A 13,846-nucleotide genomic window follows, 5' to 3' on the forward strand; every position below is an offset into this window, starting at 1 on the left:
CAATATGCGGAAGCGTGAATCTGTATAGTGTTCGGTTCCTCGATGATGCTTGATCGTCTTCCGGCATCCAAAATGTACCTACATTTCATAAACATGAAATGCTTTAGTCATACAGGACTTAAAACGCGTCTAAACGAATTCGAGGAACAATTGATAACACAAACAAAGTTCTCAACCTGACCTCCATCGTAAATTACGGTGGCACCGTAATTTACGGTGGCCACTGGTACTACAGGCCCTACCGTAAACCAGGAGGGATCCACCGTAGCATTTTTCAACTCCACCGTAAATTACGGTGGACACCGTAATTTACGGCGGCCCCTGCATCAAGTTTTCCATATATAATTGCATACACGCTCATCGCATCCCATAAACATTCTATAATAAGTTTAGAATATGATTCGGGACTCCTTTTCGGTTACGGGACAGATTTGGACAATTCTGCACATTTTACTGAACTGGCAGCTGATGCACGGCCATGCACCCAACCGCACGGCCATGCATCCAACCGCACGGCCATGCATCCAACCGCACGGCCATGCAGTTCCTACAACGTTGGGGGCACTGGCAGTGCACAAGCCAGTGCATTGATTTACTCGGAAACGCACGACCATGCGACCAAGCGCACGACCGTGCACGACGCCCAGATCAGCTAACATTCATAAATGCTAAAACTCGCATAACTTGCTCGTTTTGCATCCGTTTTACCCGATTCTTTTTCCTATGCAATCGTGATTTAATTCTCCATCACATGGAGTAAAAATCCAATATTTGGACTACCGAAATTTGGGACTTTTAAGTCTTCGGCTTATTACCCTTTATACCCAATTTTGACCCGGTTACGCATTTTATCAAATAAACGTATTTATTTGATTCCTATACTTCATACACTTCATCAATAATTGTGATATACCATATTGGGTTTTAATCATAGGTTTATTATACAAATTAAACCCATTTTCACTAGCATGCTTATTTTGACCCGTTAAGGATATTTTAAGCACTTTTTAAGCTCAATTTCGCTTTCATTCTAATCTAGCGATGTAACCTATATCTCTTATCTAGTACTCTTCCATCACAACTAAATGTGTGTTGGATTTAAAGTAGATATCTATGTGTTCCGAATTTATACCTTATGAAATATCATTTTACGGCAAAGACTTGTATGGAGTCTTTTGCCCAAGAATTACATCTTTCACTACCCGTACTCGTTTTAAACTTTTGTTCAATCATAAGACCCGTTTCCAAACAACCTCTAAGGGTTGATTGTTCAATTTAGCCTACAAGGGCGTTTTGGTCGATTTTGGTCCTTCTTTTACAATGAAGGACTCTCACCAAATATTCGACCAAATATCACTTTTAGCTACAACATAAATATGCGTACCTGGCTCGGATCAACAAATAGACTCGATTTTAATACCTTGCTTTATATTCGCTAATTAAGAACGATGCGAATATCCATTAGATATCTATTCCTGTAAGCGTATGACTCGACAAAAGAATCATTAGTCTATATAGTCAAAAGGTGTTGTCTACACCTTTTGACCCGTTTGGCCGAAATGACCATTTATCTTTGCGAAATGATATTTATTATCATCTCCTCTACATGACTCTTCCCGTTTAACACCGTATGGTGAATTTTTAAATATAGACCGTGTATTTCTTTCGACATAATATGACCAAATTATGGATTTACTTCTTTTAACCATTATTATGGTTTCTATCATCTTTGATTTTCTTGTTCCGTTCGACTACACAACGGAACATCATGTTTCAATTGTTTAGATATCTCATTCATAATTTATATGATAAGAAAACATTTCACAATTTAAGACTAGTGTAAGCTATACTTACCTTGCATCCGAATTATGCTTTTCCGCCATTCTTGCTTCGTTTGACCCGCTTCCTTTCCAAGCCTCCACCTAGCTTGTCAAGCGTCAAACTATCATCATAATTCGTAAGATGGTTAGATTAGTCATCACTATTATGACTATTTCATCTTACGGACTTTATGTCGAAACTTCTATTTGACTTCATGATGGATTAGTTCGACTTTATAAAGTCAACTACCTTTAATCATATAATATGCACGATTAAGGCAAATAAATATTATGATTAAAACCCGTTTTATCTCATATCTCATGTAATTAGTCAAGCTTGCCAATTACACGTTTCACTTGGATTTCAACACTTTACTTCTCATTTAGGCATTTTAACAAACACCTAAAGGGCATAATTCTACATGTTTACTAACTAGTTCATAACTAGCTATTTTACCAAGATTTACATCAAGAATCAAATCTCTATGTCTAGTGTTTATAAACAACATCTAGGTCTTGCATCCTATCTTTCAAATTTCACAATTAAACACTCAAATTCAAGTGTTCATCGTTTTATCATGAAAACCCACTTAACATATATATGGGAAATCATCAAATCATTCAAATCATAACATCATATGTATGATTTTCACTTAGGGTTTAGTTCCTAAGCATGTCTACATCACTAACTTAGCCATAGCTCCTCTAATTCATACCTAATTCGCGATTAGGATGATTATCAATTTTTTTACAACTTCACGAATGTTAGAAATTCGACATACCTTGTGATCCCCACGACTAGGTGATCATTTATATGTGTTCATGCATCGATTTGGGTCTTGATTTGAGCTTCAATTTGATCAATTTGTTGAACTAGGGTTTGGAACCCCTTGTTCTTGCTCCTGGGCGTACGCACACACACACACACACAATGTGTGTTGTGTTTTTAATTTTTGTTTTTATAATTCAAATATCCTTTTTGGCAACTTAGGTCCCTCTAGTTTAGTTAGTTATTAAGAAGACCATAACCCATCTATTTCTAGTAACATTCCCTTTATTAACTAGGTTAAACATTCCTAGTTAACTTAACGGGTTCGGGAAGTCATAACTTGTTTTTATTTTAAGTCCCGTTACTTGGCCTCTTATAAATTTCATTTCATTAAAAGCTTTTATTCACTTCTTATTTAATATTAGGATTAATTATTTAAATCCTAATATTTACCGGGTAAGTTTTACCGCTAACGGTATTTTACCCGTCTTTTAGTATTAACGGAGTTTGATTACCAAACCCGTTTTCGGGGTGTTACAAGTAGCGAGCAGATACAGATTTGCCCATTTTTCATCTAAGTTATTTTCCCCTGGTGGATTATTATTAATTTCCTGAATTTCTGGGTTAAACCTCACTCTCTTGGTTCTGGGTTTCTTTTTCTCTTGACCTTTTCTAAGGATTGAATTCCTTTTCTCCGGTGTAAGTGGGTTTTCATAATTTGCCTTACGGACAAAGATTCCTTCCTCTAACTTGACGGAAGTTTTGGAGGAAGAGGTTCCCTGTTCTTTAGGTGTACTATCTAATTTGCGATAGATAGCAGAAATCTTTTGTTTACCCATACTGTAATTTTAACAATTAATCAGTTAAAGCACATATTTTCACAGAATGACAAATAAAATTTTCCTAATTAAAAATAATGAGCTTAATCAGTAAGCTTAAAACAGTGGCTCTGATACCACCTTTTCCTGTCACGGCCCCCGACCCGGTTTGACCCGTTTCAGGAGCCGCGGGACAGGAATCCCCTGGTATTTAATTTAGGCGACAGCGGAAGTCTTTTTAAAACAGGATCTTTTAATAATTTAAACTGCCCGTTTCATAGCTTACGGATAAATTCCCGAAATTTACAATAATTGGGATTTCTCAGGGAAATCTTTATTTTCAAAACATGTTCATTTATTTATTTATATTGAGCCACTTTTCTAAGCTGGGAGTGCTCCACGGCACTTTTCTCTGCTCATACCATATCACCTGAAACATGTTTGAAAAAGGTTTTGTCAGCAGGGAAATACTGATTGAATCATTCATTTTACTGAAAATGACACATTTGTTATAATCTACAGTATTAAGGGGAATTACAATGTTTCTGATATCAAACCAACTACCCACAGTATTTGTCACTCGACCATCCATTGGCTAGCCCATTTGTCCAATGGTGTCTGTGACTGTGGTCAGATCACCCCTTGGCCACCCGTTTGTCCAAGTGTGACGGGAAATAAGTAATGTATACAAAACCCCACATACCGGCTGTAATTTGGTGATTACATAGACTTAATCCCTGTAATTATAACTTTGGAAAATAACTTGGAGTTTTGTAAAACAGTTGATAAAAAGAGAATGACTCACATTGCAGATTTACGAGCAGAGTATAAGCTTTACTGATTAGCCTTCTAACCTAATTTAAATAACAATGCACACACAAACGGGATTAGTAACTAATTCAGCAGTTACGTCAATTCACGAGATTAAACTCTCACAACTATTATCAAGTGCGATACTTAATAATTCAATGGATTCACAACGAATGACAGAGCATAGTCCGAATTCGAACAGCACTCAAACATTCAAGTCGAAATCACAATGAATAACAAAGTATAAGCTCAATTTGAGCAGCACTCGGACAATCGTTGGATAGTTATAATCGATCGGACGTTGAATCGTAATAGCGATCGAGTTATTACCCTGATTGCGGCAGCGTTCCGTGATTTGTGTGTGTTTGATAGTAATTTACGTATAACTCGGTGTATATTATGAGTTTTAACGTCGAAGTGAGCAATCTGATTCAGTCCCAGACCCCCTATATATACCCGAATTTGGTACCTCCCGCGTGTCGCGACAGGTTTGCCCGTGCCTGTCGCGTATCGCGGGGCACACCCCTATGGCCTAGGGTAGCCTTGTCGTCTGCATAGCCTAGGTGAGTCAGTTGTAAGATTAATTTTAATTTGCACAACGAATTTTGAAGATAAATATTGATTAGGGTTTACCCCCCTTGAGTTTTAGGGGCCCTGATCCTGATTCTGATTATTCTGAAAATTTTAGGGTTAGTGCAGAATTATTTGGGTGTCTCAATTAGGGTTTCCTTATTGACTAATTATCGTCCTAATTATTGATTTTAGTGGCAGTTGTTACAGATACACTCAACAGATCCGCTTCAACATACACACACACTAACTATGTTTCGCTTCAAATGACTATATATAGTCCTATTGGTTTCGCTTGAATGACATGACATTCAAGCGGAACCTCATCTAATCCTAACAAGCGAAACTCTAATATGACAACGAAGCGGAACCTCTAGCTAACATGTTCACTGAAGCGAAACTACAACATAAAACATGTTTTTGACTTTCTAAACCCTATGTTGACCTACATTGACCTAAGACTTCATGTAGACGCAGTCAACAGACATTCCATGCATCAACAATATCAATACAAAAAGGTGTTAAAAGTGATTTGCTAGCTGTTTCTAAATCAGATACTTGTTTTCCGCACCTGTATCTGATCAAAACTCCTTTGAACGACTCGTTCGGGTCGAAACACGATCCTACAAGTGGTATCAGAGCTTCAGGAGGAGGAGTTCTGCAGAGAATAGCTGGAATTCATCGAGATTTACGGGTCAAAATTCGCTCAAAATTCATCATTTCAGAGAGATTTACGGGTCAAAATTCTCTCAAAATTTCACAGATCATGGATAATTGGACATTAACAAACCCCGGAAAGTTTGAGACATAAATACGGACTAAAAATGGATCAAATTAACCTCCGATCAGATTTCGCTCATACGGAAAAATTCTAATTTCGCTTATTGTTACCATCAGATTTCGCTCCAGTGGACATTATTTCTTAGGATTTCGCTCCAAAGACCAATTAATTTCGCTCTTGTGTCACAATATCAGAGATTTCGCTCATATGAACATATTGATTTCGCTCCAGGGGTGCATGTTAGGCCCTATAGGTTTATGGATTAGTAGGTTTATAGGCTAATGGACCAAGATTCTAGAAAGTGGGGGTATTAGAGTGGGCTTAGGAATATGGGCCTAGGGTTTTGGGGGAAACCCCTTACTATAAATAGAAGTTAGAAATTAGGAGCATGGTTGGTTCTCTTGTTTTAGAAACTTGTATTAGACATTTTACATGTATGCAAGTTTAAGCATTTGAGCATTAAAATCTTCATATCATTCTTGATTATTTCTTGAAGATCATCAAGTTTGGATTCCGCCCATCCTTGATGATTGTTTGATATCGTTGTTTGATCCGGATTTTCGGGACTTACAATTGGTATCAGAGCCAATTTGATATCAAACACTCAAGAAATATTTGAATTTTTGTTGAAGATCTTCATCGCGTTCTTCGGGTTCTTCATAGTGTTCTTCGTGTTCTTTGCGTGTTCATCACATTCTTCAAAAAAATTCATCCGTAATGCATTATATTTAATCCGAAATCAACTGCACTTCATCGTACATCATCATCTTGTCATCATTCATTTCTAAATTCTCTGTCATCATCATCTTTTCATAATAATCATTACATCATCATCGCACAAATCACTAATTCATCATCATCAATTATATTTCATCAACATCATCAGACATCATCATTCTCTTTTGTATTCATCTGTTTTGTTTCATTCGAATCTTCATTATCGGCAATCAAAGCTTCCAATCCGAAATCATTTCATTCACATCCGACTTCATCATTTCGGATCAACAATTTCCATCCGTATTCATTCGAAATCAACCGTCATCATCCGCAATCATTCATATCATCCATCTCGGACCAACATCTTCATCATCAAACTCGTCGAGATCAACAAGTTTCATCCGAGACACATCACGAGTTCATCCGTAATGCATCTTCATCTCATCAGAAATCATCATTATTGTTTCATCATATCATAGTTTCATCCAAACTGCCATCTCAAGACTCAACGACCTCCGCCGCACCAGTGACCTCCGACACCGTTGCAACGTTCATCACCTCCGTTTCGGTATCGAGTTCGAGTTTTCGATATCGCTCTACCCTCATCGTATCACCATTTCTTCATCTCGTCATCTCTATCATCACCTTCAACCTCGTCCACCATCTCCGTACACTAACAGCCCTCGTCAACACCACACCACCTCCGTTTTTCATCATCTGTCACCGGTCCAACCTCTCATCATCATCACCATCACCGTCACCTGCGGCTCACCGTTCAACCACCTCTGTTCACCTCATCAGCCGTCATTATCATCAGCTCCTCGTCTCCTCTGATATCCTCCTCATCTCCGGTGCCCGTCTTCGACAAACACTCTTTCATCTTCACCGGAACCTGTAACTCACCTCCATCATCACGTCGGACCACCATATTCCGTTCATCTTCTCCGTTTGTCTTCTCCGTTTGTCTCCGGCCACTGTCACCCACCTTCGGCGTCTTCACCATCGTTTTTCGTCTCCGGTCATCTTCTCCGGCGACCACCGAACCTCCTCCGCCATCATCGTTCATCGTCATCATCCTACTTACAATTGTTACTGGCGGCTGTGTTTAGAAATTAGGGTTTTGGTTCCGTTTGTTTAACGATCGAAGAAGACGGACGTTTGATACGAACGTTAGGTTATTACCATATTATAAATTACCAACTTTTGGTTGCATTGTAGGTTGTACCCCAAGCTTTGGGGATTTTTCAAAAAAAAAACTTTCAATTTTCACTTTTAACCCAAATTTTTTCATATTTTGTATTTTGATCCCTTTTATTTTTTTACTTTTAACCTAAAGTTTTTCATCTTCTATAATTTAACACTAACACTTTATTATTTACAACTTTGGTCTCCCATACTTTTTATCTTTCGCAAGTTTTTCGTTTTACGTTTCGTTTTAAATTTTGCGAGTTAACATCTCGTAGCGTACATGTGAGGTTCAACGTTTTTTGCTCTATTTTTTCAAATTTGACAGACCCGTCGCAACGTGTTCATTTTTCTATTTTGAAAAGTTCACCGCAACGGGCGGGTCCTAGATCGACTAAGTTATTATTTTCTACATTTACGTTTCTGGTTAATTTTTTCGCATTAACTTACTGTAACGGGTGTGCGTGGTTCAACGTTTTTAAGTCTGCTTTTCGTTCAGTGTAATTTTTACCTTTTTATCTATTTTATTTTTACGATGTTGAGAGTCGATGTCATTGTGGCATTGGTGCTACTTGGCACGGTTTTACGAACGTTTTTAACCTATTAAAATTTTTACTAATATTTTGTTTCGGTTTACCCCTATAGTTCCTTTACTTAAAAACTATTTTTTACGTGCCTATTTTATGTACGTGTATGTATAAATATGATTTGTTCTATATTCCGATGTAAACTTTTTTTTATAGATGAGTCAGGTCAAATATGATACGTTTTCGTTTAAAGAAACCATTTTTACGTGTATATTTTTATGTACGTTTTGGTATTAATTCAAGTTATACATTTCGACGTAAACTTTTTTAGATAATGATTCTGGTCAAATATAATTTGTTTTCGTGTTTATTTTATGTATGTTTTGAACCGAGTGGAGTCAAATTATGGTTTCTTTTTCTCCCCTTTTTTCGAAAGCTTTAATTAATCCCTTTCGATTACATGTGCATATTTTCCTTCATACCCCTTACGTTTTCTATGTATGAGTTGGGTCACATATAATACGTTATGATTGTTCGATATGAATTTGATTTACTTTACGTTTGATCCAATCACAATGCTTATACAGGTTACATTGAGTTCAACTGGATACGTCGAAATGTGTGTTTTCATACAGGGGCGGATCCAGAGGTGTTTTAGGGGTTCCCGGGAACCCCCTTGGTTTGTAAAAATGGAAAAAAATAGTGAAAACTCTATATGATTTGGAAAAAATTAGTGAGATTTTACCAAAAGGAACCCGGTGAAAAATATTCCTGAATCCGTCACTATTTTCATATGGTTAATGCATCATATAACGTTTGGACTAATCCATTCAATGTTTACGATGTACCCGCGCCGCAACGCGGGCGGGTCTTAACCCTAGTTAATATAAATTATCATATTATTATTAATATAATAATAATAATCATAACATAATCATTACTAAATCATTAATATATTTATTAATTAATTAAAAGCTTTTATTAAATATATAATTATAATATAAAATTAAAAAGGGGGTTATAAAATTAAAAAAAAAGGGTTTGTTCGTTTTGATAAGTCTTAACAAGTTTTTGACGAGCGATACAGGAAGCGGGTTCATACGTTTGCGACGTGCTTGAGTCAGCAAGTTTGCAGATTATTGCTTGATTCAACGATGAACTCTCCAAGCAGTGTTTCTCAACGTGAGTTGGTCTGGAAACAACTCGATAGTTTCAGATATATTGAGGGTGAAAGCGTAGAAGACGTGATCAGTAGGTTTACCCAGTTGCTTTCTAAAATCGAGAAAAGCGGATTAAATGTGACACTTGGTAGGATTAACAGGGCTTTTCTGTACGGTTTGCCACGTAGCAAGACATGGGATTATCGTGTTGCAGTTATCATGGGGACATACAATTATGCTACAACGGAAACAAAAGATGTGATCTCCTTAGTCAATAAATATGTCCAGGATGACAAGCAGAGGAATCAGAATCATGCAAACACATCGTCTTCTATGTCTAACTGTCAGAAGGTCGTTGGTACTTCGCCACTTGCTACTAATCTCAAGGCTGCTCAGAATCCCTCATCTTCACCCGTGGCTGCTACATCATCTGATGAGAAGGCCCCACAATCGACAGGATCTCATCCCGATGAAGTGGCTCAAACTGAAGAATTGAAATCACTTTCTGAAACGCTAAATTCCCTTTTATGTACTGAACATTGTAGGAAGAAAGTTGCTTTGCTGAGATCCCAAAATTCAGCATTAATCACCGATTACAACACTGTGATGGGAAAGTACATCAGTCTTCGAGAGAATAATAAAATTCTCTATGAAAAGATTGAGGCACTTAAAAAGGACATAGCTCAACTTCACAGAGACATGAATCAACAGCAATGTTGGGTTCACGACTATAAACATAGACTCACAGTCAAAACTCTCGAATGTGACTTCGTGAAGGGTGAGCTAGAGCTCCTCACTGGAAAGTACAAACAGAACGAGTTAAACATCAAAAAGTTTGACACTTCCAGTGCCACAGTTCAAAATCTGTGTAATGTGCAACTTGCTTATCAAGAAAACAAGGGAAAGGGTTTGGGGTATAAACAGGTTCCGCCACCATACAATCATAATTATTCCAGATTGCCAATCACTGAGCAGGAGATGGAAAATTATGACACTATGATGTATGGCAAACCTAGTGATTATGTTGAATATGACCCATCTAAGTTTAAAAAGAATCTCCATGCTGATTTCAAAAAACCAATGAGTTTTGTCAAAAATGAATATGTTCAAAATAAATCAGCAGATAAGTCCGATCAGATAAATGAAACCGTAATACATACAGAAGCCGAAACTGAAACGAAAACGGAACCAGTTAGCGAACCCGCAGAGGAGATGAAGGAAAGTTCACCAGATTCTGATTCTGTTAAAAACACTAACTGTTCTAGTTTGTGTGCAGAGTCAGTAAGAACTGAAGAGAAGTCTAAAGAGGATGATGAATCACATCGAAGTGCTGCTGATAATGGATCATCTGACGATCTTGGTAGTCAAACAGAGAATTCGGGAATCTCAAATAATGAGCTCAAATCTTCCACGGATTTCGGTTGTGATGAATAATCAGAATCTAGCAGCGTTGCAAAAGAAAATAGTCAAACTGTTTTAGACACAGACTACTCATCATCTGACTTACCGGAATCATCTAATGTCGAGAACTCAGAGATTGATCGGGCTGAAGAAGAGACATCCATAGAATCCAATTCTGCAGAAATCCATGGAAACATGAAACCTATGGAGAAGGAATTCATAGAAATTAATTCCACAGTTGAATCAGACGATGAAACTGTAGAAGAAATTATTATGGAAACCTTCTCTGCAGAATCTCCTGAAAACATGGTCTCTGAGGAAAAGGGATCTGTGAAAGTCACTTCCACAGACAGTTCAACTGTTGATCCCAAAGGTGACCTTAACAAAACAGAATCAACTGAATCTGTTCCATCTAAAAAGAAGTGGTCGCGTAGAAACAGAAGGCCAAAGAGAAAGAATGTTAAAAAGGAAAACTCAAATCTCAAGCAAACAGAACCCAAGCTCAAGGGTAAGGTAGCGGATAGTTACTCTTGTGCTGACAATTGTGAGCCGGGTACATCCAAGATCAAGCATCCTCGAAAGCACTCAGCGTCAAATGAAAGGAAAAGACGTGATCAGTTCTCGAGAATAACACAAGCTGAACTAGATGTGTTTTTCTCAAAAAGGCAGACATGTTTTAATTGTGGAATTCCGGGACACATTGCAAGAAATTGTGTTCATCGTCCCTACTACTCTAGGAACATGTATAATCAGAAGGCTATGCACTCCCACTTTACCAAAAGCGGTCCTCCCAAAGCAAGGCCTTCTGACAGAGACTGGAATCTTGCCAAACAGGAGAATAAAAAATTTTAAAACATTAACAGGTTTCAAAGAAGAACAAAATTTTTTCCATCAAATGAAAGTGCTTTAGACACTAAGAATTGGAAACCTAAAACTCCTGTTGGATCCCAGTCTCCGTGTTCACAACCGTCAACGTCTACATCTTCACCTCAAACCTCAAGCTCTACTAAAAATCATATGATTTTTTGTGAGGTTTCATACACTGGTAGTGATGGTTAACTCAGGTCAACAATGGCCTGGGTTCCAGTTTCTAATTAATCCCGCTAAGTGTGCAGGAACGGCTATGGAGGGCGATCGTTAGACTTCGGTTTATCGATAGTAGTTGTTCCAGACACGTGACAGAAGACTTATCCCAGTTGAATTACAAAAAAAATAATAATAATATTCGATGGTGGATTTGTCAACTTCGCGGGAAGGGAAACTGGAAGAATAAACATGAAGGGCACTGTCAGAAACGGGGTTCTCACCTTCTCAGACGTCAATTATGTCCCTGATCTGTAGCACAACCTTTTGAATGTATCTCAGATGCACAACATAGGAATGGAGGTTTTCTTCACCGAGAGTGACTCGCAATTTCGTTCTTTGACCGATTCCGAAGCCGATTTCTGAACCTGTTGTAGCTATCCCTGATGGTGCAGTCCGTAACACTGAAGTCTCCTCAGGACCCTCAAATGCTCAAGGAACTTCTCTGTTTCTGGGAGCAATTCCCTCATATTACACTGTAGATCCACTGGTGATCAACAACGCTACTGCACCAAATGAGGGGGAGCAATCTGTTATAATATCTAGAAGTTTCTCAAGCTCAAGCTGCTGGTGTGTGATTCCACAGCAAATCAGGGGGCATCAACTCATGTCTATTCAGAAACAAACAAGATGACCCCGACGTGATAGTGAGAAACAAGGCTCGACTGGCAATTCAAGGCTTCGATCAAGTTGAAGGTCTGGATTATGATGAGGTGCACGCACCGGTGGCACGTCTGGAGGCCATTCGTATGATGAGAAAGAAGTTCGAAAGGCGCTCGTTGAGAGAAGTGAAAATGTTTTTGGGCTTACAAGTTCATCAAAACAAGGATATGAAGTGTACATCAGCTGGATGCCAATTCTTGGGGGACAGTCTCATCTCATGGCAGTGCAAGAAGCAACAGCTCACTTTTGCAGCGGAAGCAAAGTGCGTTACAGCATCTGCTGCCTATTGCTCTCAGGTTCTTTGGATACAACACCAGCTCAAGGATTACGGTTTGACTTATCTAAACTCTACTACTTATTTTGATAATGACTACTTATTTTGATAATGATACCGCTATCCAGATTAACAAAACCCTGTCTTCTACTCAAAAAACAAGCGCATTGATATTAAGGTGCACTTTATTCGAGATTGCTTTGACAGATGATTGTTTAAACTTAAACTGATCCACACTGATTCTAATTCAGCGGATCTTTTTACAAAACCTGTCAGCATCTCGTGATTGAATGTGCTTGTAGATCTTTTGAAAATGATGCGTTTTCACCGACTGAGCGACAAAAAAAAAAAACCAGGGTTTCTATACTAATGTAAATAAATAAGTAAATTTGTGCATAAAGTGTGATGCACAAATTTAGAGGGGGAGAGAGACATATATGCATATATATATCTAGATACACATTGTTTGAGGGGGAGAAAAGTAAAAAAAAAAACACATATATGTACATACACATTGTTTGAGGGGGAGAAATAGTTGCTTGGGAAATGAAATGAATTTTCGTGATAAAGAACTTGATTAACACACGTAAGGTTTCAATGTTAAACAGTTTTGGCTCCACTGCAATGTGTTGATAGGTCTGTCGCTCGAAAAGCAAAAAGAAGCAAAAGTGATACAAACATAATGGACTGGATATCTCGTGGGTAACAGACCAACGGTGTATGATTTCATGGTCTTAAATCCTGTGTTGATAGATAGCCAACATCTGAAGTTTCGGGTCTTTATACTGATGATTCATCCAGGATATCAGGGTTGTCCCTCTGCTGTACGGAAGTACTGACCTGGACACAGTCAGAATATCTTCCTAAAAGAGCCCTCGTCAGATCTTCCTTGGTCTCTCTGTTGTACGGAAGTACTGACCTGTTTACCAGGAAGTCTGGCGTTGTAAAAAATAAAATATATAAAAATATAAAAAATAGAATAAAAGGGCTCTCGTCAGAACTTCCTTGGTCTCTCTGCTGTACGGAAGTACTGACCTGTTCACCAGGAAGTCTGGCGTTGAAAAATAAAAAAAATATAATAAAAGGATGATCTCAGTATACTCACATGCTACGATGAACCGTTGTGCTTACCTTGATCGCGGGGGTATGCCTTGGAATGGGACACACAGATGTCACAGTATAAAACTACCTAAAAGCGTATCACAAAGCAAAAAGTTGAAGTTTGAGCGGTGGATTTAAGAGGACAAACATATCAACAATTGCGTGGA

General features: G+C 38.1%; 1 protein-coding gene across 1 annotated transcript; it reads left to right on the forward strand.

Moving 5' to 3' along the window:
• The first annotated feature begins 10,762 nt into the window (after positions 1–10,762).
• On the forward strand, positions 10,763–12,687 carry LOC110914342. Its single transcript, XM_022159142.1, has 2 exons — positions 10,763–11,223; positions 12,228–12,687. Exons 1-2 carry the CDS (start codon positions 10,763–10,765, stop codon positions 12,685–12,687), a joined length of 921 nt encoding a protein of 306 aa, XP_022014834.1.
• The last annotated feature ends 1,159 nt before the right edge of the window (positions 12,688–13,846 follow it).

The sequence above is a fragment of the Helianthus annuus genome, chromosome 15 (assembly GCF_002127325.2).
Source record: "Helianthus annuus cultivar XRQ/B chromosome 15, HanXRQr2.0-SUNRISE, whole genome shotgun sequence".
Lineage (NCBI taxonomy): Eukaryota > Viridiplantae > Streptophyta > Magnoliopsida > Asterales > Asteraceae > Helianthus > Helianthus annuus.